Source organism: Sus scrofa, chromosome 12 (genome assembly GCF_000003025.6).
Source record: "Sus scrofa isolate TJ Tabasco breed Duroc chromosome 12, Sscrofa11.1, whole genome shotgun sequence".
Classification (NCBI taxonomy): domain Eukaryota; kingdom Metazoa; phylum Chordata; class Mammalia; order Artiodactyla; family Suidae; genus Sus; species Sus scrofa.
Window position 1 is genome coordinate 35,764,338 of NC_010454.4, and position 27,352 is coordinate 35,791,689.

The window sequence follows — 27,352 nt, forward strand, 5'->3', positions numbered from 1 at the left end:
TCCACCTCCTGCTTGGCAATCACAAGTCTTTTCTCCAAGTCAATGATTTTCTGTGGAAAGGTTCATTTGAGCCATATATTAGATTCCAGATATAAGTGATATCCTGTGGTATTTGTCTTTCTCTTTCTGACTTACTTCACTCAGGATGAGAGTCTCTAGTTCCATCCATGTTGCTGCAAATGGCATTATGACATTCTTTTTTATGGCTGAGTAGTATTCCATTGTGTATATATACCACATCTTCCTAATCCAATTGTCTGTTGATGGACATTTGGGTTGTTTCCATGTCTTAGCTATTGTGAATAGAGCTGCAATGAACACGCAGTGCATGTGTCTTTTTTAAGGAAATTTTGTCTGGATATATGCCTAAGAGTGGAATTGCTGAGTCATATGGTAGTTCTATGTATAGATTTCTAAGGTACCTCCATACTGATCTCCACAGTGGTTGTACCAGCTTACATTCCCACCAGCAGTGCAGGAGGGTTCCCTTTTCTCCATACCCCCTCCAGCATTTGTTATTTGTGGACTTATTAAGGATGGCCATTCTGACTGGTGTGAGGTGGTACCTCATAGTAGCTTTGATTTGCATTTCTCTAATAATCAGTGATGTTGAACATTTTTTTCATGTGCTTGTTGGCCATCTGTCTATCTTCCTTGGGAAAATGTCTATTCAGGTCTTTGGGCCATTTTTCCTTTGGGCTGTTGGCTTTTTTGCTGTTAAGTGGCTTGTATGTTCTAGAGATTAAGCCCTTGTCAGTCACACCATTTGAAACTATTTTCTCCCATTCTGTAAGTTGCCTTTTTGTTTTCTTTTTGGTTTCCTTTGCTGTGCAAAACTTGTCAGTTTGATTAGGTCCTATTGGTTTATTTTCGCTTTTATTTCTGTTGCTTTGGGAGACTGAACTGAGAAAATATTCATAAGGTTGATGTCAGAGAATGTTTTGCCTCTGTTCTCTTCCAGGAGTTTGATGGTGTCTTGTCTTATATTTAAGTATTTAAGCCATTTTGAGTTTATTTTTGTGCATGGTGTGAGGGTGTGTTCTAGTTTCATTGATTTGCATGCAGTTGTCCAGGTTTCCCAGCAATACTTGCTGAAAAGACTGTCTTTTTCCCATTTTACGTTCTTGCCTCCTTTGTCAAAGATTAATTGACCATAGGTGTCTGGGTTTATCTCTGGATTCTTTATTCTGTTCCATTGGTCTGTCTGTCTGTTTTGGTACAAGTACCACACTGTCTTGATGACTGTGACGATGCCAAATTCTTAACTGCTAGGCCACCAGGGAATTCCACAAGACCCTTTCTTTAATCAGCTTTCTTGGGGTATAAATTATATGCAATACAATTAATCAATTTCTAGCATACAGTCTTTGACAAATGCGTACAGTTTTTTAATCACCCCCACAATCAATATGTAAAATATCACTGTAAAAATATGGCTTAATTCCCTCTGCAGGAAGGTCCATCCTTCCACCCTGACCTTGCAAATGGTGATTTGCTTTCTGCAAAAGACCTTTTATTTATTAAACAATTGTTTATGACAGGTCTTGCATTAGGAAGTCCTTGAGCTAGACACACTTCTAGAATGCTACTAAGTAAGACAGTTTGTGTCCTTAAATAGCTTAACATCTAGTCTAGTTCTATATCGTTCTGAGATTACTAGATTCAGCTAGTATGAGACTGAATTTCAATATGTATTATGCTTATTAAAAAGAATAGGGAGAAAAAACATTGCAAATGATTCCCTTACTTTTAGAACGCTGAATGAAATCAATTAAAATTGTACCTTCATGAATGTCCCCAATTATGGTTTCTTTAAAAAGGCACCAATTTATGGTTGCATGAGGTTCTGGATAATTATTGAAAAGTAGCTGTTTTTAAAATTAAGTAACACACATTCTGGAGAAAAAAAAATGCAGAAATTATAAGTGCACAGCTTGCTATTTCCAGGTTATTTAATGCCCACGTAAACCAGCTCTCTGACCAATACAGTAAAAAGGCAACATCCTCAATCCTTTTGGTATAGACAGAATAATTATATCACTGGAAAAAGAAACTGATAAGAGAATAATGTTCTGCAAAGGCGCACAAAGAATGGTGGGTGTAAGTAGTGAGAAAATGGATGGCGCATTAATATTCATGAGGAAATGTCGGTTAAGTTCCATGAATAACAAATCGATTATTATGCAGAATCGGGTTTTCCTTTCATCATTACAGAAAGACACAAAATCATTATTGTGATCTGCCATGTGGTTTTCCTTTGTTATTAGATGCTGACACTGGCCTAGTAAATGTTACTGTCCCTAGTGACCCCGGGGAATGGTCACAGTGCTGAGGCACGGTGGTTGTGGTGCATGTGGCTTTCTATGATTCTAATTGTAAGTGCATTTAGACCAGGGGAAAGGACCAAATTAAAAAGAACAGCTGGGTGGGCATTTTCTTGCAAAGAACTGAGTCTGTTCTTAACCTTTCTGCCCCTTGCTTCATGCTTTACACCTGCCAATTCCAGAATAGAAGCAGCTGGTGTTTGCACTTGGAACCTCCTTGGCTGATACAATGGGTATTACAGTTAATTTCAAAAGGGATAATACATGCAAATTGAGGAAAAATACTAACATTGGGAGAAAAAAAATCTGTAAGAACAATACTATACAGATGTGTATAGTGGGGTAAAAATTTATCCACATTGTATTTCCAATATGCAGAGAAAACATTGCTCATTATTTTCTGTGATGGACCTAAACTTTCACAGGGGGAAGGAAAAGCAACAACAACTCAAACTTTCAGCTTGTCAATTCAAGGTAACATTTTTTTTTTCAGTTTATTTATTTATTTAGGCTGTAGAAATTCCTGGGCTAGGGATGGAATCTGTGCCACAGCAGCAACCCCAGCCACAGCAGTGACAATGTCAGATCCTTAACCTGCTGCACCCCAAGAGAACTAAATAGTCACTTTTAAATAATACATTTTCTTTTGGGTAGGTGCAAAAATCTTTCGCATTTCTCCCTTCCAGTCCTCACTTCTCTTCAAAATAGTGTGTAGATGCATAGAAGGATTTGTGACCTCATGGTGGCAAGGAGAGGCCCCAGATCCCTGCACAGTCTCAGGATACAAATTTGTCTCTGGGGCAGAAAGGCCCCTCTGTTGACTGGTGGCCATGAGGGCCCCTTTGAGATGTGACAGGTCTCACCCAGCCTTCAGGCAGTGTGCTGATATCACCACCATCTGTGGTTTAGGCTGTTTGGTCTATACTGTGGCCTCTGAATTGCCACCAGACTCATCCTCATTTCTGTGCTCTCTCACCAGGATCCCCTGAACGTCACATAGGAGCCAAGACCACTGCTTCAAGCTAATGCATCCAGAGTTCCCATTGTGGCTCTGTGGTAGCAAACCCAGCTAGTATCCATGAGGATGCAGGTTTGATCGCTGGCCTCACTCAGTGGGTTAAGGATCTGGTGTTTCCATGAGCTGTGGCACAGGTCATACATGCAACTTGGATCTGGCACTGTTGTGGCTGTGGCATAGATCAGCAGCAGCAGCTCTGATTTGACCCCTAGCCTGGGAAATTCCATATCCTGCAGGTGCAGCCCTAAAAAGCAAACAAACAAACAAACAAACTGAATGCATCCACCCCCTTCTGTCACTGCTCAGCAATCATTGCATTGTCTGTTGCACTGTGTCGAAGCAGGGCTTGAGCCTTCTTGTGTTCAGCCTTCTCCTCGTGCTAACACATCTTCCTTCTCCAGAAAGCTGCCCTGGAGAAGGACACCAAAGACACAGGGGTCTAATTCCTCATTCCCCTTTCAGGTCCACCATTCACCCTCCAGTCCCTCTCTCTTTCTGAACAGACTTTCTCTCTATCTTCCTGTTTCACTGGAAGGAGGCGGGCCCTGGATGGCTGCATCTTAGTGGCAGACAAGAGTGATCCTAATAGGGTAAGTTGTCTTCCTCTGCAAGACAATTGGGAACTGGGGTTTATGAAACACTTCTTTATGTTCCCCAACTATTGTTCCAATTTCTTTTCGAAGGAGAAGGGCAAATGCTCCCTAAATATATATGCCATAGTGTTCAAAAATGATGATCATGCGAGAGAGAAAAAAGAGATTTGTGATTACATTTCCAGGCTGTTCATTATTTAGGCCTTTTATGAAAATAGAATTTCAGAATGACTTTCAAAAAATTTCTATTTGAAGCTTGAGTTCAGTTACTTTCAGGAAGAAAGCATTCCAGTTCTTATTTGGAGGACTTTACTCCCATTTCGTTTTCGTTTGGCCCTTTCCTCTCTTCTCTGTCATTTCCAGCATCAAAGATTCATCTAATTCTCCCAATGACAAAAGGCCCACAATTGCTTTGAACCTATGGATAGTCAGAAAAACAAAAAACATGGAAGCACCAAAGTTCCCACAGGAAGTGTATATACACTTTAGAGGCTTCTATTTTTTCCTTCCTTTGAAAATTTCTGAACATTGGTGAAGGGAGTGTTTTGGATGCCTCATAATATGTACAGAAACACAGTCTTGGATCTCAAGCATCTTCCACCTTCAACTTCTCTGCAGTAGAGGGTCAAAGATATAACCAGGAAGACGTGATATGGTCCATTGTCTTTCCTATAAGCAGTGTTTACGCTGGATGTTTTTTATTTATCATGCTTTTATTTTACTTCTCCATTTCTATACTTTCCTGCCTTCTATTAAGTTGTTGAGTTCTTTTCCCCCCACTTCTACTGACGTGGACATTACACATTTAAAAAAATTGATCTTGGAATTCCCGTCGTGGCGCAGTGGTTAATGAATCCGATTAGGAACCATGAGGTTGCGGGTTCGGTCCCTGCCCTTGCTCAGTGGGTTAACGATCCGGTGTTGCCGTGAGCTGTGGTGTTGGTCGCAGACACGGCTCGGATCCTGCGTTGCTGTGGCTCTGGTGTAGGCTGGCGGCCGCAGCTCCGATTGGAACCCTAGCCTGGGAACCTCCATATGCCGTGGGAGCGGCCCAAGAAATAGCAAAAAGACAAAAAATAATAATAATAAAAATAAAATAAAATAAAAGAGAAGGAAATGTTTTTTAAAAATTGATCTTTATTATGGAATAAAAAAGCTTTTTTTTTCTGGTAAACAGGTGGAGTTTCATATTTATTTCCATAAAACTGTATGTGATACAGAAAAAGTGTCAGAAAATAAACTATGCTGTTTTCTTATGGACTTACACATTTTGAAATCTGTTTTTTTCTTCACCGTAATTTTATATAAACTTTAAACATTTTTTGTTTTATTTATTTTTCCTTGGATTCCCTCACTTTTGGTGAAAAGCTCATGGTTGTTGAGTATATTTTCTTCATAGTAAAACTAATAAAAATTTAGTTTTGCTTCTCTTTTACATTTATATAAGAATATACACTTACTTTGTATTCATTCAGTGTTTGCCCTTAAATTTATAACATGCACACTCAACCAAGTCTAAGATATCATCAGCCTATTTCAAACAATATACAATCTTAGAAGCTTCCAACTCTCTCATCGTTCATGTTATTATAATTTCATTTCACTTTTTTTTTTTTTTTTTTTTTTGGTCTTTTTGCCTTTTCAAGGGCCCCCCCGTGGCATGTGGTCTAATCAATTAATACCAGGCTAGGGGTCTAATCGGAGCTGTAGCTGCCAGACCCACAGCAATGCCAGATCTGAGCCCCGTCTGCGACCAACACCACAGCCCACGACAACGCCAGATCCTTAACCGGCTGAGTGGGGCCAGGGATTGAACCTGAAACCTCATGGTTCCTAGTCGGATTCGTTAACCACTGAGCCACGACGGGAATTCCCATTTCCCCTTTTCAAAAACCTCTCAACTTAGAAATAAGTATAACATTGCTTTTTAATACTCAATATTAATTTAGCTTTACCAGTATTTTTACTAACGTTTCTGTCCCCAATTAGTACTTATAGCTAATGTTTTTTACTGACTTCATTTTCCTTCATCTCGAAATATAAACTTGAGTTTTTTGGGGGTTTTTGATGGTTGTACCCACAGCATATGGAAGTTTCCTGGGCCAGGGATTGACTCTGAGCTGCAGCTGTGACCTACGCCGCATCCTTAACATCCTTAACCCACTGTGCTAGGCCACAGATCCAACCCACACTCCCTCTGTGACCTAAGCTGCTGCAGTCAGATTCCTAACCCACTGTGCCACAGCAGGAACTCCATAAACTTGAACATGTTTTAAGCAACAATTTATTACTATTAAACTATTTTAGTGTTTGAAAATATCTTCACTTCGGTGTCACTTTCAAAAGATACTTTGAGTATAGACTCAATTATTTTCCCTTAACAATGTCGTGATACCTATAATTTTACTGTCTTTCCTCTATTTTTGCTGATGAGAAATCTACTCATAATGTATTATTGTTTTCTTGTAGGAAATATATTTTTCTTGTTGCTTTTAAGATTTCCTTTCTTTCTGTTGTATTTTATGTTTCACTTTCTTTAGGTCTATATGATTTTTATTTTTTTCCTTTTTGAGGCTCAGTGATCATTTACTCAAATATTGCTTCTTTCTATTTTGTTTATTCTAGCACTCTGGGACTCCTTTTCCATATTCACTGTGTTTTCTCATTCTAGTCTCCATATCTATTAATTTCTCTTTCGTATTTTCCATCTCTTCATAGTTATGTGCTGCATTCTGGATGATTTCCTAAGCTCTGTCTTTTACTTTATTATTTTCTCTTGACATATTCAAACTGTCCATTAACTTTTTAATTTCAATAAATATTTTTAAAATTTAATGTTTAATTTTACTTTTTTTTAAAACTGGCTCGTATCATTATGGTTCTATTTTTATTTTTTTATTTTTTTAAGGGATGCACCCATGTCATATCGAGGTTCCCAGGCTAGGAAGCTGTAGCCGCCAGCCTTTGCCACAACCACAGCAATGGGATACAAGCCACGTCTTCGACCTACACCACAGCTCATGGCAACAGCAGATCCTTAGATCCTTAACCCACTGAGTGAGGCCACGGATCGAACCTGCATCCTCCTGAATACTAGTCAGATTCATTTCCACTGAGCCACAACAGGAACTCCCCTCAATATGGTTCTATTTTTTTAAATATTTTAAATGATTTAAAACATTTATTTTATAGTCTCTCAGATTTCCCTATTATTTCCAGTTATTGAGGCAGTTTTCCTGTTTGCTGGCTATTCTGATATCTCCCAAGGTTATGTGTTTCTTCATGTGAGGTGTAATTTTGTTGTTGCTGTGAGCTCACCTCGAGTAAAGGGTGTTTAATCTATGCGATTTTTTTCTTTCTTATATTTTCTGAAACATACATATATTTTTGTTCCACAAGGCAAGAATGGATAGTTCAGATTTAATCCACCAGGTTTCTGGAAGTCCTATGCAGTTTAAAAAAAAATAAAAAGAATTTTCTGTCTAATTTACAATTAAATGAAAAGAGACATAGTTAATTTAATGAAAAGTGAAAATTATGCATATGTGCAAAGTCTTAGAATTATCACCTCAGCATTTTAGTAATCCCTAGATTACTAAATTACGTTTGTTTCCCTTGTCTAGATTATTTTTCCTTCATGTGTATTTCCTTTGTGATGAGATTTGTAAACTCAGTGGCATTGGGATAAAGCTTAGAGGTATTTTGTAAGAATTGGATTTAATCCTGCTTAGTCAAATTTCATGTAGTAGAAGAGCACTAAAAAATGAAGTTTTGGATAAAAGCCTACTATTGGAGCAAATATCTACGTTTAATAAATAGAAATGGGAGTTCCCATTCATGGCTCAGTGGTTAATGAATCCAACTAGGAACCATGAGGTTGCGGGTTTGATCCCTGGCCTTAAGGATCTGGCATTGCCGTGAGCTGTGGTATAGGTTGCAGATGTGGCTTGGATCCCATGTTGCTGTGGCTCTGGTGTAGGCCAGTGGCTACAGCTCTGATTAGACCCCTAGCCTGGGAACTTCCATATGCCATGGGAGCGGCCCTAGAAAAGGCAAAGAGACAAATAAATAAATAAATAAATAGAAATGATGTTAGTGACACATTCAATAAGGAGGCCACAGACTGTTGACAGGAAGAGCAGTGGCCTGAGATTTGGCAAGCTGTACCCTGGACTGTGCTCTGCCTCTGTCTAGCTGTTTAACTATGGGCAAGCCATTGGAGATCTGAAGGTCTCAGTTTTCTCATCTTTAAAAGTGGGGGTTGGAGGAGTTCCCGTCGTGGCGCAGTGGTTAACAAATCCGACTAGGAACCATGAGGTTGCGGGTTCGGTCCCTGCCCTTGCTCAGTGGGTTAACGATCCGGCGTTGCTGTGAGCTGTGGTGTAGGTTGCAGACGCAGCTCGGATCCTGCGTTGCTGTGGCTCTGGCGTAGGCCAGTGGCTACAGCTCCGATTGGACCCCTAGCCTGGGAACCTCCATATGCCGCAGGAGCGGCCCAAGAAATGGCAAAAAGACAAAAAAAAAAGTGGGGGTTGGAGTGCCCATCATGGCTCAGTGGTTAGTGAACCCAACTAGTATCCATGAGGATGCAGGTTTGATCCCTGGCCTCGCTCAGTGGGTGAAGGATCCAGAGTTACCATGAGCTGTGGTGTAAGTGGAAGACTCGGCTCGGATCCTGCATTGCTGTCGCTATGGGGTAGGCCAGCAGCTATAGCTCTGATTTGACCCCTAGCCTGGGAAACTCCATATGCCATGGGTGCGGCCCTATAAAGAGAAAAAAAAAGTGGGGGACTGGCACTCTTTACAGTTTAAAAATCCATAATTGTAGATGGTACAGAGATAAATAATGTCATTTGGAAATACCTCAAAATCCAGACACTGCTAAATGGAATAAAATGAAAGAACAAAGAACCAAGACCAAAAATGGCTCTTTTTAAATAGAGTGTAATAACCGGAAAATAAATTGAAAAACAAAAAGTTGAAAAAACTCTCAAACAGGACCTATCACAGATTTTAACTTAAAAGTGTTAAGACTCTAACTTTGCTACTTTTTTCTCCTAAGAAAAAATAGTGAACATATATAGGTTAAAAAAAAAAAAAAAGGAGTTCCCATCATGGCTCAGTGGTTAATGAATCTGACTAGGAACCATGAGGTTGCAGGTTCGATCCCTGGCCTTGCTCAGTGGGTTAAGGATCTGGTGTTGCTGAGAGCTGTGGTGTAGGTTGCAGACGCGGCTTGGATCCCGCTTTGCTGTGGCTCTGGTGTAGGCTGATGGCTGCAGCTCCAATTCGACCCTTAGCCTGGGAACCTCCATATGCCACGGGAGCGGCCCTAGAAAAAGACAAAAGACAAAAAAAACCAAAAAAACCTTGACCCATACCTGTAACATATAGAAAAATCAGCTCAAAATGGATTATAAGCTAACTATAGAAACTTAAATACAAACACTAGAAGAACATATGAGAAAAATCTTTGTGATCTTGGATCAGGCAAACATTTTTTAGGTACCATACCAAAAGCAAAATCAAGAGAAAAAACATTGAAAAGTTGGACTTCATCAAAATTAAAAAAAAAACAAACTTCTCTATGAAAGATGCAGTTAAGAAAATTAAGAAAATTAAAAGCAAGCCATAGACTACTTCAAAATATTTACAAAGCACATATTTGATAAAGGACTTGAATCCAGAATTCATAAGGAATGCTCAAAACCTAATAGTAACCTGTTCTTCCCACACACAAGTGAGAAAAATATTTTTTTTTAATTTTTAAAAAATTGATTTTATTGAAGTACAGTTGATTCACAACGTTGTGTTAGTTTCTGGTGTACAGCGAAGTGATTCATGTATATGTATTATATATAATATATATATATATATATAACAGAACCATAAGTCTGTTCTCTGTAACTGTGATTCTGCTTCTGTTTTGTAGATTAGTTCATTTGTGCAAATTTTAGATTCCACATATAAGTGTCTTTCTCATTCCGACTTAATTTAGTATGATAATCTCCAGGTCCATCCATGTTGCTGCAAATGGATTATTTCATTTTTTTGTGGATGAGTAGTATTCCATTGTGTGTGTGTGTGTGTGTGTGTGTGTGTGTGTGTGTGTGTGTGTACACGAGCGCACATCCCATCTTCTTTATCCATCATCTGTTGATGGACATTTAGGTTATTTCCATATCTTGGCTAATGTAAATAGTGCTGCTATGAACATAAGGGTGCATGTACCTTTTTGAATTATAGTTTTGACCGGATATATGACCAGTGGGATTGCTGGATCATATGCAAATTCTTTTTAGTTTTTTTGAGGAACCATCATACTGTTTTCCATGCTGGCTGCACCAATTTACATTCCCACCTGCTGTGTAGGAGATTTCCCCTTTCTCCACACCCTCTCCAGAATTCATTATTTATAGATTTTTAATGATGGTTTTTCTGATTGGTGTGAGGTGGTGCTTCACAATAGTTTTCATGGGCATTTCTCTAATAATTAGCGATGGTGAGAATCTTTTCATATGCCTATTGGCCATCTTTATGTCTTCTTTGGAGAAATGTCTATTTAGATCTTCTGAAGTGAGTAAAAGATTTGAACAGACATTTCACCAAAGAAGATATGTAGACTACAAATAAATACATTAAAAATGTTCAACAGGAGTTCCCGTTGTGGCGCAGTGGTTAACAAATCTGACTAGGAACCATGAAGTTGTGGGTTCGATCCCTGCCCTTGCTCAGTGGGTTAACGATCTGGTGTTGCCGTGAGCTGTGGTGTAGGTCGCAGACGCGGCTCGGATCCCGCGTTGCTGTGGCTCTGGCGTAGGCTGGCAGCTACAGCTCCGATTGGACCCCTAGCCTGGGAACCTCCATATGCCTCGGGAGTGGCCCAAGAAATGGCAAAAAAAGACAAAAAAAAATGTTCAACATCATTGTCATATGGATATGCAAATTAAAAACACCATGACTACAACTACCTATTACAATGGGTAAAAAAAACAAACAGATAAACTTGACAATTTCAAGTCCTAGCAAGGATGCAGAACAATTGGAATTCTTATACGTGGCTGAAGTGCAAAATGGACCAGCCACTTTGGAAAAATGGTTTGGCAGTTTCTTATAACCATACATTTACCACTTGACCCAGGAATTCCACTCCTGGATATTTACTCTAGAGAAATAAAAACATAGGGACACTCAAAAAAGTGTATGTGAATGTTTATAGTGACTATGCATAATCATCAAAAACTGGAAACAGGAGTTCCCATCATGGCCCAGCAGAAATGAATCCGACTAGGAACCATGAGGTTTCGGGTTTGATCCCTGGCCTCACTCAGTGGGTTAAGGATCTGGCGTTGCCTTGAGCTGTGGTGTAGGTCGAAGACTTGGCTCAGATCCTGCATTGGTGTGGCTGTGGTGTAGGCTGGCAGCTGTAGCTCCTATTTGACCCCTCACCTGGAAACCTCCATATGCCATGGGTGCAGCCCTAAAAATCAAAAACAAAACAAAACAAAAACTGGAAACATAAATGTCTCTGAATTAACAAATTGATAAGTTATGGTACATCCATACAGTGGAATACTACTCAGTGAGATAAAGGATTAAATTATTAATACCCAACTATACTCAACTATACCTGAATATCAAAAGTAATTATGCTGAATGAAATAAGCCAGACCAAAAAAGAGTACACCCTGGATGGTTACATTCGTATAACATTTTGGAAAGGCAAAAATATAGAGTCAGGAAACAAATCAGTGGTTGCCAGGGCCTAAAGGATCCCTAAGAAGGATCTTAAGGGAATTTGTGAGACTAATATAATTGTCTTATAACTTTATCATAGTGGCGGTTTCACACTATATGCACTTGTCAAAATTCATAAAATGCACACAACTGCACACTAAAAATTATGCTTTTCACCATTTGGAAATGAAATCTCAATAAACCTTACCATACCCCAAAAGACTTATACACAGTCTTATTACAGATTTTAATGGTCACCCTTAAAAGTATAAGTTCCTTTATTTTTCCTATGAAAATACTGTATCATAACTGAGAAATCAATAAGGAAAATAAAAATTTTTAATCAAAATGTAAAATACTTGTAATACAAAATCTATGTGCTTTAAAACAAATAATGTTAAATATGGACAGTATTTAAATGTTTAGTTATGTTAGCAATTTTTTATCTTTCTCACTTTTTGATTTTGAGTTAAATGTCAATAAAAGGTGGTGTTTCCCCCCCCCCACGCCAGAGAAATAGTACTGTTTCATTTTTCCTTCAAATAATGTTGATGCAGTTTCTCAGATAAACCCAGCTTGCCACCTTCAGGCAAGTGAAAGATTTACAGAGACTGTCACCAGAGGCAGAATATTAATTTTGCAGATTTCTCAATCATCCATAATTAATAATACCTTGTTCACTCTATTAGTGTCTTTGTGAGATTTCCTCTATCCAGAATCTTACCCTGGCATTTACTGAAATCTTTCCAACTTTCCAAGCTCAGTTCAAATGCCATTAACTCCAAAAAGCCTTTCTTCATCACTCTAACTGGTTTTTCCTCCTATAAATATGTATCTCCATGACTACCTGAAGATAATGATCATCTCTTACACATATTTTTATGCCTCTGTATGGCTATTTAAAAGGATGCATAATATAGGTTTACTGAATGAACACATGAATGAATGAATAGGGAGTTAGAGTTCTCACCGAGCTTTTATTTGAAAGAGATCTTATTTTACTGAGAGAATAAGGGAAATGCCACACATTCATGTAAGATTATACGCATGTGTGTAAAGTATCAATTTCATCGACAATGACTAAAAGTGTCTCAATTTTTATTAACCTCTCAGTTAAACAGTATTATTGATGAATGATTAAATGACTGCTTGGTAAATGGCCTTGTGATACTTACTCAAATTTTTTTTTTTTCTTTTTGCCATTTCTAGGGCCGAACCCAGGGCATGTGGAAGTTCCGAGGCTAGGGGGTCTAATCGAGCTACAGCTGCCAGGCTACACCACAGCCACAGCCATGCCAGATCAGAGCCACATCCACGACCTACACCACAGCTCACAGCAACACCAGATCCTTAACCCACTGAGCAAGGCCAGGGATTGAACCCGCAACCTCATGGTTCCTAGTCGGATTCTTTAACCACTGTGCCACAACGAGAACTCCCTCAGATCTTAATATCTGGACACTGAAAAGGGGGAAGGGCGGGAGAGGGGCGGCAGGGAGGGAGAGAAGAAAATATGATGATGATGTTTTTTACTTTCGCACTAAAATGTGGGTACTTTTTTTTTTGGCCTTTTTAGGGCGGCACCCACAGCATGTGGAGGTTCCCAGACTAGGGGTCAAATTGGAGCTGTAGCTGCTGGCCTACACCACAGTCACTGGATCCTTAACCCACTGAGCAAGGCTAGGGATTGAACTCGTATCATCATGGATATTAGTCGGATTTATGAACCACTGAGCCATGATGGGAACTCCCAAGGCGGCTTCTTCTATAAGTTCTATGATATGCTCATCTATTTTCTTCCAAATGTCTAAATCGATAACATCCTACAGGCACATTAATAGAATATGTAATAGTGGCATGGGGTCCACTACCTCACTCATATTGTTTCTGTCTAACTTTACCTGGTTTAGGGATTGAGCTTCTTCTTCATGCTTCCATTCCTTCCAGAATTTACAAGCTCCCCTCTCTCTTTCCAGGCCTACGTTCATTTCCTCTGACCCACAACGGGAGCTCCAAGGGGGCTCATCTTCTTGAATTCCTTCCACTAGAACTTTCTAATGAAAGCCCTCTCACTCTGAGGGCTTTTTATTCCTCCAATCTGTTTTCCCTTTCTCATTACAGTCTCCCTTCCATCTGCCATCTCTAGGCTTAGTCTTTCCTGTCTGAGAGAGGTAATAACTAGTTCTTCAAGAATGCACAGAAGGCTCTGATCTTGGCCTTTTTGCTCTGGTGAGGGCTGGGGAGGAAGAAAGACCCTTCATTTACAAGTAAGAGAAATAAAGCAGGGAAATACAGAGGACCAGTCAGATTCATGTTTTGTGATACAATTCTGACACAAATGAAGATTTATTATACCTACTTTGACTAAAAGTTTGTTCTCTCTCCTCCAGGCCTGCATCCATTCTCAAAATTTGAAATTGCTTTTTCTCCCTCATCAGTACCTCTATTTCAATTCTCCTAAACACATGTTCTAATTGTACCCCAATAATTCCACTGACTGTGAATCATCACACAAACACTGTAGCAGCAGCATCTTTTTCAGGCTATTCTCTTCTCTCCTTTCATTTACCTTAGCTGATTCTAATTAGACATCTCCCAATGCCTTACATACATTTTCAGTTTGCTAATTCTCTTCCCACCCACTTACAATCTGGCTCCTTTCTGCTTCTCTTTACCAAAACAACTATTGTTTTAGTGAAATTCATGGATTAAAAAAAAATTCATGTACTTTGACACCATTGCTCACTCTCTTTTCTTGACTTACTGTTATAATTAGCTCTTTACATATTGCCATTTATCTGGTGTTTTTGACTTTCTGGATTTTATTGTACTAATATCTTTGAGAACTTTCCTTTCTGCTCCAGTTATTTCATTAAAATTTTAAAATTTTATTAAAATTTCATTAAAATTCTATACTCTCCTTTCTTTTCTGAAGAAGAGTTAAAAATTCTACTCCATTTTGGTAAATCTTTAATATTGAGACTCCTTCCTGTTTTCGGATGCTCAGAAGCAGGTTGCTTTGATTCAGTAACATTTTGAAAGACTGATTATGAGCAATAGCAGTAGGGTGCAAGGTATACTTCTCTTACTTCTTTGCATATCATTTCTTTCAGGTTTTCCTTGTGACCCAAAGATAACATGAAATAGATTCAATGTTGCTGGGAACACTGACTTTTCTTCTCAGATCCAACTCATGTACTTTCCATTTTCATCCTATGTTTGTATCTTGTTTGCCACTGTAGTTTGTAAACTCACTAGGCAGGAAATAATTGTTGATCTTTCAATATGCAATAGCCCTGAGCATATTAATGGCAACATATTTTAAATGTCCTCGTTTTGTTTTGTTTTGTTTTGTCTTTTTACCATTTCTAGGGCCGCTCCTGCGGCATATGGAGGTTCACAGGCTAGAGGTCTAATCGGAGCTGTAGCCACCGGCCTTCACCAGAGCCACAGCAACTCGGGATCCGAGCTGCATCTGCAACCTACACCACAGCTCACAGCAATGCCGGATCCTTAACCCACTGAACGAGGCCAGGGATTGAACCCACAACCTCATGGTTCCTAGTCGGATTCGTTAGCCACTAAGCCACAACAGGAACTCCTAAATTTCCTTGATTTTTAAAATCAACATTTGAGTTTTTCACTTTTACTTTTCTTTATTCTTGGCTTGCAGGTTTTATTCTGGATACTCTCACTAGGTGGTTCTCACATGAGAACAGAGTCATTCTCTAATAGCTGATTTACAAACATTGGAAGAAAATGTATTAGCCACCAAGATTTAGAGAATTCCATCTCCCATTATAGTATAATGGTTATTTTCTTTCTTTTCCTTTTTTTTTTTTTTTTTAGGGCTGCACCTGCAGCATATGGAAGTTCCCAAGCTAGGGGTCAAATCGAATTGGAGCTGCCATTTCTGGCCTACACCACAGCCAGAGCAACTCGGGATTGAAGCCAGGTCTGCAAACTACACCACAGCTCACAGCAACACTGGATCCTTAACCCACTGAGTGAGCCAAGGGATGGAACCTACACTCTCCCAGAGACAACGTCCTTAACCTACTATACTGAGCCACAACTCGTGATTTGAATATTTTGAATTTCTAACAGAATCTGGGAGGTTGGGAGATTCTCTTAAAGGATGAGAAAAATCTGGGATGTCCTTCTCTTACCAGATTTATTCTTGTAGCTCCCAGGCTTTGGCGATATAAATTTGTTAGAAAGTTGTTCTCACTCAAAATATGACAAACTTGCATTTTCAGAGATGTTAACCCGTCCCCTCTAAAAGGAGTTGGTATTCACAAATTTTTAATGAGCACAGAAAAATCTTGGGGTCCAATGACATCATCTGAAGGTTGGTCAGATAGGAGAGTAGTAGCCTTTAGTTAATGCACAGTGACAGCTTGCATTGTTTTCTTCAGCTGTAAGTGTTGGTTCATTTTTTTTTTTTTTATCCTTTTTACAGCTGCACCTTCGGCATATGGAAGTTCCCAGGTCCAATCAGAGCTGCATCTATGCCAGCCTACACCACAGCAACAGCAACGCTAGATCCACAGCCACAAAAACACCAGGTCTGCAGCTCACCACAACGCAGTATCCTTACATAACCCAGATCTCACTGAGAGAGGCCAGGAATGGAACCCGCCTCCAGTTCGGGTTTGCTACTGCTGAGCCACAATGGGAACTCCAGTGTTGGTTAATTCTAACAGTAGGAATGGTTGAAAAGTCGGAAAACAACCTTCTTGCACAGATTTTGTTATTACGACTGACATCACTTAACAAAATTTTAAGGTTCTATGTCAGGAAGACTGCTCCCCAAATTGCCTTTCTGAAAAAGTCACCCCACCCTTGATTGTTGTATATCTTTTAAACTTTTCAGCGCTTGTGGTTTCCAAGGAACCCACAGCCATTAAAAGTGAGCTTAACTCCTCTGCAGATCAATCATTCACTCATCCACCCAGCAAATTCAAAAACCAGCCCACTTCGAATCACTTTGCCAGGCTGAACGTTCCATGATTTTCTGAAGTTGCCGCGCTTGCATCTATTTGGGGAAAAGGGAAAGAAAATAAACATGGAAATAAATTAAAATGCAGGATCCTGCGAAGGGAATGTAGAGCGTATGCGACGTAAGTTTTGGATCCTATGGAACCAGAAGTTCGGCTCTGCAACTCGTGGGATGTATGCCTTAAACGGGTCAATTCAGGATACGCAAAGTGACAATATTATGGAACACCTCTAGTAAGGTTCCAGCTCCTGGCAAACGGTCACATAACGTTAGGTGTGTGAAGGTAGGCTAGGCTTGCAGGGACCACTGAGCAAAAAGGTGTCCCGTGCCCTTTTGCGCATAAGAAGAGAAACAGGAGGGAGCGCTTCCGGACCTCGGGGCTGGCTTTACAACACCCGCGCAGCGTACACCTTCAGGCAGCGGAGGACACTCCGGGGTGGACCGTCTGCTCGCAGCCGCGTGGCGCGGGTTGGGGAACTGCTCGCCCGCCGCGCGCCAAGTCAACGAACATCTGCCCCTCCCCTTGCTCGAGTCGCACGCGCGGAAGTAAACACCTCGACGTCATCAGGGCGCGTCTTCGCCTTTCCCCTCCCATCTCCTCAGATCGGTGGACGTGCTCACCTCCGCTTGGGGCCAGGTCTATGTCCCGGTTTCCCGCCGTCGCGGGCAGGGCGCCAAGGCGGCAGGAGGAAGGTGAGCGCTCAAGAGACCTTCAGGAAGAGCGGCCTTCGGCTGTTACCATCGCGGATAGAGGTGCGGTCCGCGGGACACTACGGAGGCCAGCGGGAGTTAGGGCATGGGGGGGTTTGGGAAAGATAAAAGTCTGCCTTAGGCAGGCAGAGAAGAGTAGGGTGGAGGTTGTAGCGTTTTTGTCGCCCTCCAAGCGGGAACCGAACTTTGCGTCCAGTGAGCACTTTGGTCTAGAGGGGGGCGGTCCCAGACGCAAGTTGGGTGAAAACCCTACTGGGGTACAAAAAAGTGAACCCCAGCGCAGAGACGCGTTCTGCTCTTAAATAGGCTCATAAAGCCTTTGTTCTCTACCCATTTCCCCCCCCCCCCGCCCCTTCGTCGGGCCGCCAGCCTGCCTTTGGGTACGGTATGAAGGGAGCCAGTTTCCAGGAGCCAGTTTCCATGGTTACCCACCACTTGGCCTTCTGGGATATCAGTCACTCTGAACAGGGACCTAACTTGAACCATGAATCAGAAGCAAACACAGGTGGCTTTTAATTCAGCTGAGAGTTTTTCTTCTGTGTTCCGGTTTTGGGTGTTTTGTTTAATAAAATTGGCTTTTGTGTTTCTGTATAGGTGTGTTTGCAAATACTTTGCCTTATACTAGGCTTACTCTGGCAGATACTTTGAGTCATGCATTAGCAAATGCTCAAGTTATTAGAGCTGACTATAAAGTTGCATTGGGCTTATAAAAACCCTTACTTGCAAATTGGATGTGAGTGATTTAACTGAGAAGTCATGGTTTGAGTCTTTCTAGCCCTGAAATTCTATTGTCGTTCTCTTTTCATTTCTGAGAAATTGAGTTAGTGATGTTTTTACAGGTCTTTTAATTTATAAACTTTTTTGTTGTTATTACAGAAGAGAAAGGATGCACATCACAGGAGGGAGGAACTACTCCAACTTTTCCTATTCAAAAACAAAGAAAAAAACTTATTCAGGCTGTGAGGGACAATTCATTCCTTATTGTTACTGGAAATACAGGAAGTGGTAAAACAACACAACTTCCAAAGTATCTATATGAAGCAGGTAATTTTATTCTGGGGTAATATTGGGAGTATTTAAAAAATATCCCCCACCCTTTTTTTTTTAAAGGGCCACACTGGTGGCATATGGAGGTTCCCAGATTAGGGGTCAAATTGGAGCGATAGCTGCTGGCCTACTCCACAGCCACAGCAACTAGGGATCCAAGATTCTTAACCCACTGAGCGATGCCAAGGATCGAACCTGCAGCCACATGGATACTAGTCAGATTCGTTTCCTTTGAGCCACAATGGGAACTCCAAAAATTTCCTATTCTTTTTTTCTTTTGGTCTTTTTGTCTTTTTTGGGCTACACCTTCAGTATATGGAGGTTCCCAGGCTAGGAGTTTAATCGGAGCGGTAGATGCCAGCCTACACCACAGCCACAGAAACGCCAGATCCGAGCCTCATCTGCAACCCACACCACAACCTGGATCCTTGACCCGCTGAGGGAGGCCAGGAAGTAAACCTCATCACTCCTAGTTGGATTCGTTTCCACTGCACCATGATGGGAACTCCCAAAAATATCCTTTTCTTAAAAGCTAATAGGGAGGGAGTTCCCGTCGTGGCTCGGTGGTTAACGAATCCAACTAGGAACCATGAGGTTGCAGGTTCAATCCCTGGCCTCACTCAGTGGGTTAAGAATCCAGCATTGTCTTGAGCTGTGGTGTAAGTCGCAGATGCGGCTCGGATCCCGTCCCTCATTGCTGTGGCTCTGGGGAAGGCTGGCGGCTACAGCTCCGATTAGACCCCTAGCCTGGGAACGTCCATATGCCACAGGTGCAGCCCTAGAAAAGGCAAAAAGACAAAAAAAAAAAAAAAAAAAAAAAAGCTAATAGGGAGTTCCTATTTCTGGCCCAGTGGAAATCAACCTAACTGGGATGCATCAGGATGCAGATCCCTGGCCTCGTTCAGTGGGTTAAGGATTGGTGTTGCTGTGAGCTGTGATGTAGGCCAGCAGCTGCAGCTACGATTCAACCCCTGGCCTGGCAGCTTCCATATACCCCAGGTGTGGTCCTAAAAAGACCAAAAAAATAAAAAATAAAAAGGAATGAAATGGGAAAAACCTGATTAAAATATGTACATTTAGAATGGTTATTAATATGTTGTCTTATTTTTAATTAGTACTTAAATTTATGCAAATGTAATACAAGGTGGTATTAATCTGTAGAGTTTTGTTTTGTTTGGAAGTTCCCAGACTAAGGGTCGAATCAGAGCTGTAGCTACTGACCTATGCCACAGCCACAGCAGTGCGAGATCTGAGCTGCATCAGCAACTCGGGATTCCCAGCCCACTAATTGAGGCCAAGGATTGAACTCAAATCCTCATGGATACTAGTTGGATCCATTTCCACTGCGCCACAATAGGAACTCCCTAGAGTTTTCTTTTAGAAATACTCTTAACAGTTTGTATTGATTGACCAGAAACAAGTTAGCTGTAATGGGAAGCAATTGTTAACATTTCTGTGTTTTTTACCTCTGGTTTTGATAGGGTTTTCACAGCATGGCATGATTGGTGTGACTCAGCCACGAAAAGTAGCTGCCATATCTGTTGCTCAGAGGGTTGCTGAAGAAATGAAATGCACTTTGGGATCCAAAGTAGGATACCAAGTTCGTTTTGATGATTGCAGCTCTAAGGTACAAAAGCGTTGTTGGTTTAAGTACTATAATCCTATAGGTAGAACAGAGAAAGTTATGAAAAATTTCAGCTTCAGGAGTTCCCTTCATGGCTCAGTGGTTAACAAACCAGACTAGAATCCATGAGGATGTGGGTCTGATCCCTGGCCTCACTCAGTGGGTTAAGGGTTTGATGTTGCCGTGAGCTGTGGTGTACGTCGAAGACTTGCCTCGGATCCCTCGTTGCTGTGGCTGTGGTGTAGGCCGGCAACTGTAGCTCCAGTTAGACCCTTAGCCTGAGAACTTCCGTATGCTTCAGGTGCAGCCCTAAAAAAAAAAAAAAAAAAATGCAACTTCAAAATTCCATTTACGTTTTAAAGAAATAATGCCTCAGATTGGAATTAATGTGTGTTGCCCATTGTTAATGGTGTAGTTTCGGGATGTCTATTTTATCCCATTCTTTCCCTTCTGAATTAGTTTATATGACAGGTATGCTGATTTTTCATAGGATTCTCTTACATATTTTAGCTCTAAGGATCCTTGACATGTAACTCATATTTGTATTCTTTAAAAATGTTTTTATTGTAGAAAATGTACTGTTTTTACCATTTTTTAATCGTTTTCAGGTGTATAATTCATTGGCATTAAGAACATTCACAGTGTTGTGTAACCATTATCACTCCCTATTTTCAGACTGTTTTCACTATCCCAAACAGAAAGTCTGTATCTATTAAGTAGTAACCTCACATTACCACCCCCCCCAGTCCCTGGTAACTTGTTTGTTTGTTTGTTTTTTGCTTTTTATGGCCGAATCTGTGGCATATGGAAGGTCCCAGGCTAGGCGTCGAATCAGAACTGCAGCTGCTGGCCTATACCACAGCCACAGCAACGCCACATCCAAGCTGCATCTGTGACCTACACTACAACCCATGGCCGCATCGGATCCTTAACCCACTGAGCAGAGCCAGGAATCGAACCCACATTCTCATGGATACTGGACTGGTTTGTTAACTGCTGAGCCACAGTGAGAACCCCCGCTGGTAACTTCTGTTTTACTTTCTGTCTCTGTGTCTTTCCATATTCTAAGTACCCTGTACAGGTGAAGTCATAACAATATTTTGTCCTTTTTGTCTGGCTTATTTCATTTGGCTAATGTTCTTCTTACTGTTCATCCATATTGTATGTTGTACTCTTGATGTCCATGAAAAACTGACAGCTTAATTAACAAAATCAGTAAGCACATGTTTAGTGAGTGTCTTCTATCTTCACGGCAGTAGTTCATAGTTAAAATTCATATTCCTTCAGGATTTCTTAATCCTGTACCAAATATAAAATAGTACTTGATTTGCATATGGTCCCAATAGGAGTGGCCACCAATAGTGACACAGAATGACTCCCCAAAATACTTGCCTTTGCCTTCCTAGTGGTCACTGCTAGAGATTTTTTCTTTCTTTTTTTCTTCCCTCATTTCATAGATATCACTGCTGTAAACTCCTCTGGACCTTAGTTTCACCTGTGTTTTTTGTTTGTTTGTTTTGATTTTTTTTTTTTTTAAGGGCAGCACATGCAGCATATGGGAGTTCCCGGATAGGGGTTGAATCGGAGCTGCAGCTGCTGGCCTACACCACAGCCACAGCAACATTAGATCCAAGTTGCATCTGAGACCTACACTGTAACTCTCATGACAATGCCACATCTCCAACCCCCTGAGCGGGCCAGGGATCAAGCCCTCGTCCTCATGGATATTAGTCAGGTTTATTACCACTGAGCCACAATGGGAACTCCTCATCTTGTTTTAATGCTAGTCAGCTGACCCTATTTTTGTAATAGGAACATGGACAAGGAAGAAAAGAGTGAGAGGAAATGGTATATATAACCATTTCCCCTACCTTTTCTCCTGAGTCCTCTAAAATAGCTGCTAAGACAGGTAGATGAATCCCATTTCATTATTGTTTCTCACAGCTTGCTCACCTGGAGTCATTACATTATTATCTTAACTACTTTCCACTGACTTCATTGTATTTCCTTGTTGGTCATTTTTGTTGCTTTACCCCAGAATATCCACCTTAGTTCCATATCCCTGTCTCCGTATGAATCATAAGTTTCATAACTTACCATTCATATTATTATACATGTTATTAAGCTATTTTATGCATTCTTTTATTTAGTCAGATTAGTCTGCTTACTTAGTGTCTGTACATTTGGGGGAAAATTTTACGTTACAAAGTAGGGGTGAAGTTCTGTGATTTTACTGTTATATATATGTTAATATATCCTGCTGTTTGAACATTAGGAAACAGCAATCAAATATATGACTGATGGATGTTTACTGAAACATATTCTGGGAGATCCAAATCTTACCAAGTTCAGTGTAATTATTTTGGATGAAGCCCATGAAAGAACTCTAACTACAGTGAGTATTTCAATATATTGGTTATTCATTAGACAGTTTACTTCTTTGGGGTAGCTTTGTATTCTCCCAAAGTGAATCGCCTTCTCTTACATTTTAATCTATTCAAAACGGAATTCTTTGATTAGAAGAGCAAAATATTTATAATAAATTGGTTGTTAGTTATACTTGTAACAGTAGAAATTTACTTTTCTTTCAGGACATCTTATTTGGTTTATTGAAGAAGCTGTTTCAGGAGAAATCTCCTAACAGGAAGGAACATTTAAAGGTTGTAGTGATGTCAGCAACTATGGAATTGGCCAAACTCTCTGCATTCTTTGGAAATTGTCCAATATTTGATATACCTGGAAGGCTTTATCCAGTCAGAGAAAAATTCTGCAATTTGATTGGTCCACGAGACAGAGAGAATACTGCATATATTCAAGCGGTACTATTTGGCATCCTTCCTTTTTATGTCTTGTTTATATTTATGAATCTAGTTGAGTAAATAGTTTGATAATTCATTTGCTCTCTGATATTTTAATGGCCACCCTCATAGGTTCTAAGGCTTTTGAGAACCAAATTTAATTTTTCTGTGGAACTAGGGGAGGTGGTTGGTGGAGGCAGGGATGACTATATTTCCACTGGCAAATTATGCTTGTGTTTCTTGCTTTAGATTGTGAAAGTGACCATGGATATCCATTTGAATGAAATGGCTGGAGACATCTTGGTTTTTCTGACTGGTGAGCATTCAGTATCAGGTTTAAAGATTTTACCGTTTGTATGAGAGCAGTGTGGCAACAGAACCCTTGTTGGGAAATCTAGATTCTACTCATGTTATCCTAGCTTTTTTATGATTATCTGAGTAGCTTGAGATATTATATCTGTTATAAGACATGTATGATAATTCTGCACTGCCCTAAAAAAACACAAGTCTCATTAGTAAACATGTAAAATACACTGACCTTTTACTAGAAAGATACTAATGGTAAAATATTAATATTTTTCTTACTCTATCGTATATAGAGTTGTTACCACACTAAACAGTCCTGGACCTGAATGATTAATTTTGTTATTTTGTTATTTTGAAAGACAGCCTTCTAGCTCCTTTCTTCTTTGAGTGGTGGGATGGTACTGTGTGGTAGCAGTACATAAGATGTGGCATCTATGTCTCACAGAAAAGCCTTTTTTGGAGCTCAAAAATAGAATAGTTAAATCTCAGGCTGGTGTGATTCTTCAAGTAGCAGCATCCTGCTAACAGATATGAGTCATTTCATGGCTCACCTCCTACACTGCCTTGTACCGATGTTAGAAGTGAGACATTGTAACAACCTCTTTGGCTTTTTAAGGTTACCTAAGCATTTTGAGATACACCTAAATGCAACATCTCCTGGGCTAGACTTCTCTGTGTTATGATTAACTTTATTGATTCTTCCTCAGATACCGTATTAGCAAGATGAAAGGCTTAAAGACTATAAACATTTATTTCTTTAGAGATTTAAACAGCTCTTCCTTCCTTTCTTTCTTTCTTTTTTTTTTTTTTTTTTTTTTTTTTTTTTTTTGTCTTTTAGGGCCGCACCCGCGGCATATGGAGGTTCCCGGGCTAGGGGTCCAGTTGGCGCTGTAGCCACCGGCCTACAGCAGGGCCACAGCAACTCGGCATCCGAGCTGTGTCTGTGACCTACACCACAGCTCACGGCAACTCCAGATCCTTAACCCACTGAGCGAGGCCAGGGATCGAACCCGCAACCTTGTGGATGATAGGTTCGTTAACTGCTGAGCCATGATGGGAACTCCTGTTTCTTTCATTTTTTTTTTTTTTTTTTTTTTTTTTACTGTTGAGATTGAATACTGCTTGTGTGTTCATCTATCTTAGATCAAATGAGAGATTTAAAAAAAATGTTATGCAGAACTGAAAATCTAGAAGGTTTATTTTGTTTTCATTCTTAGATTTTGTTGTTCAGTTGCTGACATTTTCTTCCCTCATTTCAGGTCAGTTTGAAATCGAAAAAAGTTGTGAGTTACTTTTTCAGATGGCAGAGTCTGTTGATTATGATTATGATGTGCAAGATACCACTCTAGATGGCTTGTTAATACTGCCATGTTATGGATCTATGACAACAGGTAATTCTTTACTAGAATAGAAAATTGGGTTTTTAAAAAACTTTATTGGATAATCATGTCTATACAGAACAGTACACAAATTCTAAGTGTTTAGGACAATGGATTTCACAAAGTGCACTCACCTTTGTAACCAACACCCAAATCCAGAAACAGAGCATTAGTAGAACCAACCAGGATCCCTTGAAGTAAGTGATTTTTTTTCTTGAAGTCTTTCCGTGTTCACTTTTTCAAGACCTTGGACATCTGTCCGCCTTACTATTAAGAGTAGGCTGTGTCCTTTCTCAGCAGGAGAAAAATATCATTGGTAATTTTTGGAAATTAGGGCTATAATTCCTTGATAGTAGTATGATAAGTCTAATTTGCCACTGCCATGGGCTTTCTAGAAATCTTACCTATCCATATTTATCTGAGATAAACCAGTAGATTTTCTTTTTTTTCCCTAATAGAAATGACTTTCAGGACTTTCTCTTCTTTTTTTTTTTTTTTGGCAATGCCTGTGGCATGTGGAAGCTCCTGGGCCAGGGCTGTACTTAAGGCAATGCCAGGTCCTTAGCCTGCTGTGCCACAAAGGAACTTCATGGATTGTTTTCTTTTTAAGTAGCCATACACATTAGACTACTTTTTGAGAATGTATTGCTTTTTTTAGGTTCAAAGAGCAAATGCAAACTAATATTAGTTCATAATAAATTTTGTTGAATGAGGTTTAGAATTTGTTTTGTAAAACTATTTTATTATGGAATTTGACTTGTAAAACTGAAGGAAAATTAATCTGTAACCTCCTATTTGGAGTTTGATTGGGATTGGGATTTAATGCACAAAGCATTTAAATGTTTTTATATTTTATGAGTTTTTTTTTTTTTTTCCTTGAGTAGATGATTTTTATCTTTGTATTGGTAAAAATGTTCAGGAATATATGTGTTGGTAAATAACCAGACCATGTGCTGTTTTGGAAATACCTTTTGTGATGATATTGGGCCCTTGCTCTTAATATTGAAATTTGTCTTTAGGTTTTTACATCTTCAAGGGAATTCATAGGGTCATTATTAGATATTTAAGGTTCTCATTGGTTTTTGGAGATATGATCTACTAACTTTTTTAGAATTTTCTTTGTAACTGATAGGTAATTCAAAATCTTAGCATTGGTTTGTTAACTTTTAACAACAAATATATATATATATTTCCTTTTTCTATATAAAGTAAATAATTTCATTCTTTCCTTCTTATTGCCACATTGAAAATAATGTTCTGTATCTGCCATTGCTTCTTCTTTATCTTCCTGAAATCCAGTTTTTATAGTATTAAAGGTTGCTAGTACCTCCTGTTCTTCAGATCACATGGCTTTTTTCTATTCGTTTGTATTTTGGTTTTGTATTAATAAGAAGTTTCCTTAAATGCTGTTGTCTAGGGTAATTATTTGGTTCTCCTGACAACTCCTTGTTTTCAAAGACTGCTACCTTCCCACCCTCCCTGGCCTTTGTTCCCCTCTAAATGTGACTGTTTCCTAAGGCTTCATCCTTAACTTGCTGTTTTCTTAGAATTCTCTGTTTTGGAGAGCTTGGGTGCTTGGATTCACCTGTCACTTTTTGCGATGACTCCTAAAAGCTGTCCCCAGCTCAGCCTCCTGCACTCTGGACCTCCTGGGCCTCACAGGGCTTTTTTGTCTGAGCATCATCTCACCGTAGATCATATGATTCAAACAAATGGCAACTCCTACATGTTTTCTTTTATTTTTGTCTTGTCCACCTCATTCATTTTTCTTTTTTCTTTTCATTGTCATCATAAGAATCAGGATCCTCAGTTTGCTTTCCTGAGTTCTTAACATGTCCTGCTAACTTGTTTTCCCTGATTTAATTTACTCTCCTACTTGCTGTGGTAAACGTAACCTTCCAAAAGCACAGCTGTGACTGTGTCAGTCTCCTGTTGGGTACTGTTAGCCATTTCCTATTGCCAACTGACTTAAAATGCCAGCTTAATAATTTGGCATTCATTATCTTTCAGTATGACTTCAACCAGCTTTCAGCCTTAATATCCAATGTATATGATTCTCTTTGTTTGTGTATATGTGTAAATGGTAAAGATGTGGATTGGGTATGAGTAGAGCCATTACTGAAAGGTTTTGTTTATTTATTTTAGTTTCCCTTCTCATTCCAAGGGCACTGTAAGGGTGAGCTACTGGTGATTCATTATGAGCATAATAATATTTATTGTAGCAGTTTATAGCAGTGCAGGGAGACATTGTTATGGAGCTTGATGAAGTACTATATAATAGGTGAGGCAGAGTTGGATGAAATAGGGAAAGAGTGGCAGGTTCCTGGGGTCTTAGGCTTTCTTTTCAAGCCTGTTAAACACAGTCAGTGCTTATTTTCTTTATTATTGCTGCATTGGCTGGTGGGGAGAGACATTATTATAATGTTATTTCCTTTATTTCCTGTTGACTTCAGGAACAGAAAACTTGCATTTGGGAGTGAGGAGAGGACAGGAAGATTTCCTGCTTATAGCCTATAATGAAGTGGGTTCAAAAATGACCCATATCTACGTTTAGTAAATAGGTGAAAATTATGAGAATATTTTATATTTGCTCTTATTTCTGGGCTGTATCCGTGAGAGTAGCTTACTGTTTTAAAGTCATCTTGTTTGTTTTTTTGTTTTTGTCTTTTCTAGGGCCTCACCCTCGGCGTTTGGAGGTTCCCAGGCTAGGGGCCTAATCGGAGCTATAGCTGCCGCCTACACCGCAGCCACAGCAATGCAGGATCCGAGCCGCATCTGGGACCTACACCACAGCTCATGGCAACACCAGATCC

The 27,352-nt window shown here is 39.8% G+C and overlaps 1 protein-coding gene across 2 annotated transcripts in view; it reads left to right on the forward strand.

Annotated features, from left to right (window-relative positions):
* DHX40 (DEAH-box helicase 40) overlaps positions 17,217 to 27,352 on the forward strand; it is a 46,952-nt gene continuing 36,816 nt past the window's right edge. The window contains exons 1-7 of one of the 2 annotated variants that reach the window (XM_005668994.3): positions 17,217 to 17,367; positions 18,262 to 18,429; positions 19,914 to 20,059; positions 22,332 to 22,451; positions 22,648 to 22,875; positions 23,104 to 23,170; positions 24,420 to 24,551. In XM_005668994.3, the coding sequence (XP_005669051.1) occupies positions 17,316 to 17,367; positions 18,262 to 18,429; positions 19,914 to 20,059; positions 22,332 to 22,451; positions 22,648 to 22,875; positions 23,104 to 23,170; positions 24,420 to 24,551 (913 nt within the window). In that variant the 5' untranslated portion in view covers positions 17,217 to 17,315. Of the gene's footprint in view, positions 17,428 to 18,261; positions 18,430 to 19,913; positions 20,060 to 22,331; positions 22,452 to 22,647; positions 22,876 to 23,103; positions 23,171 to 24,419; positions 24,552 to 27,352 lie in introns of both variants that reach the window. The other variant, XM_003131664.5, reaches the window with a different exon arrangement.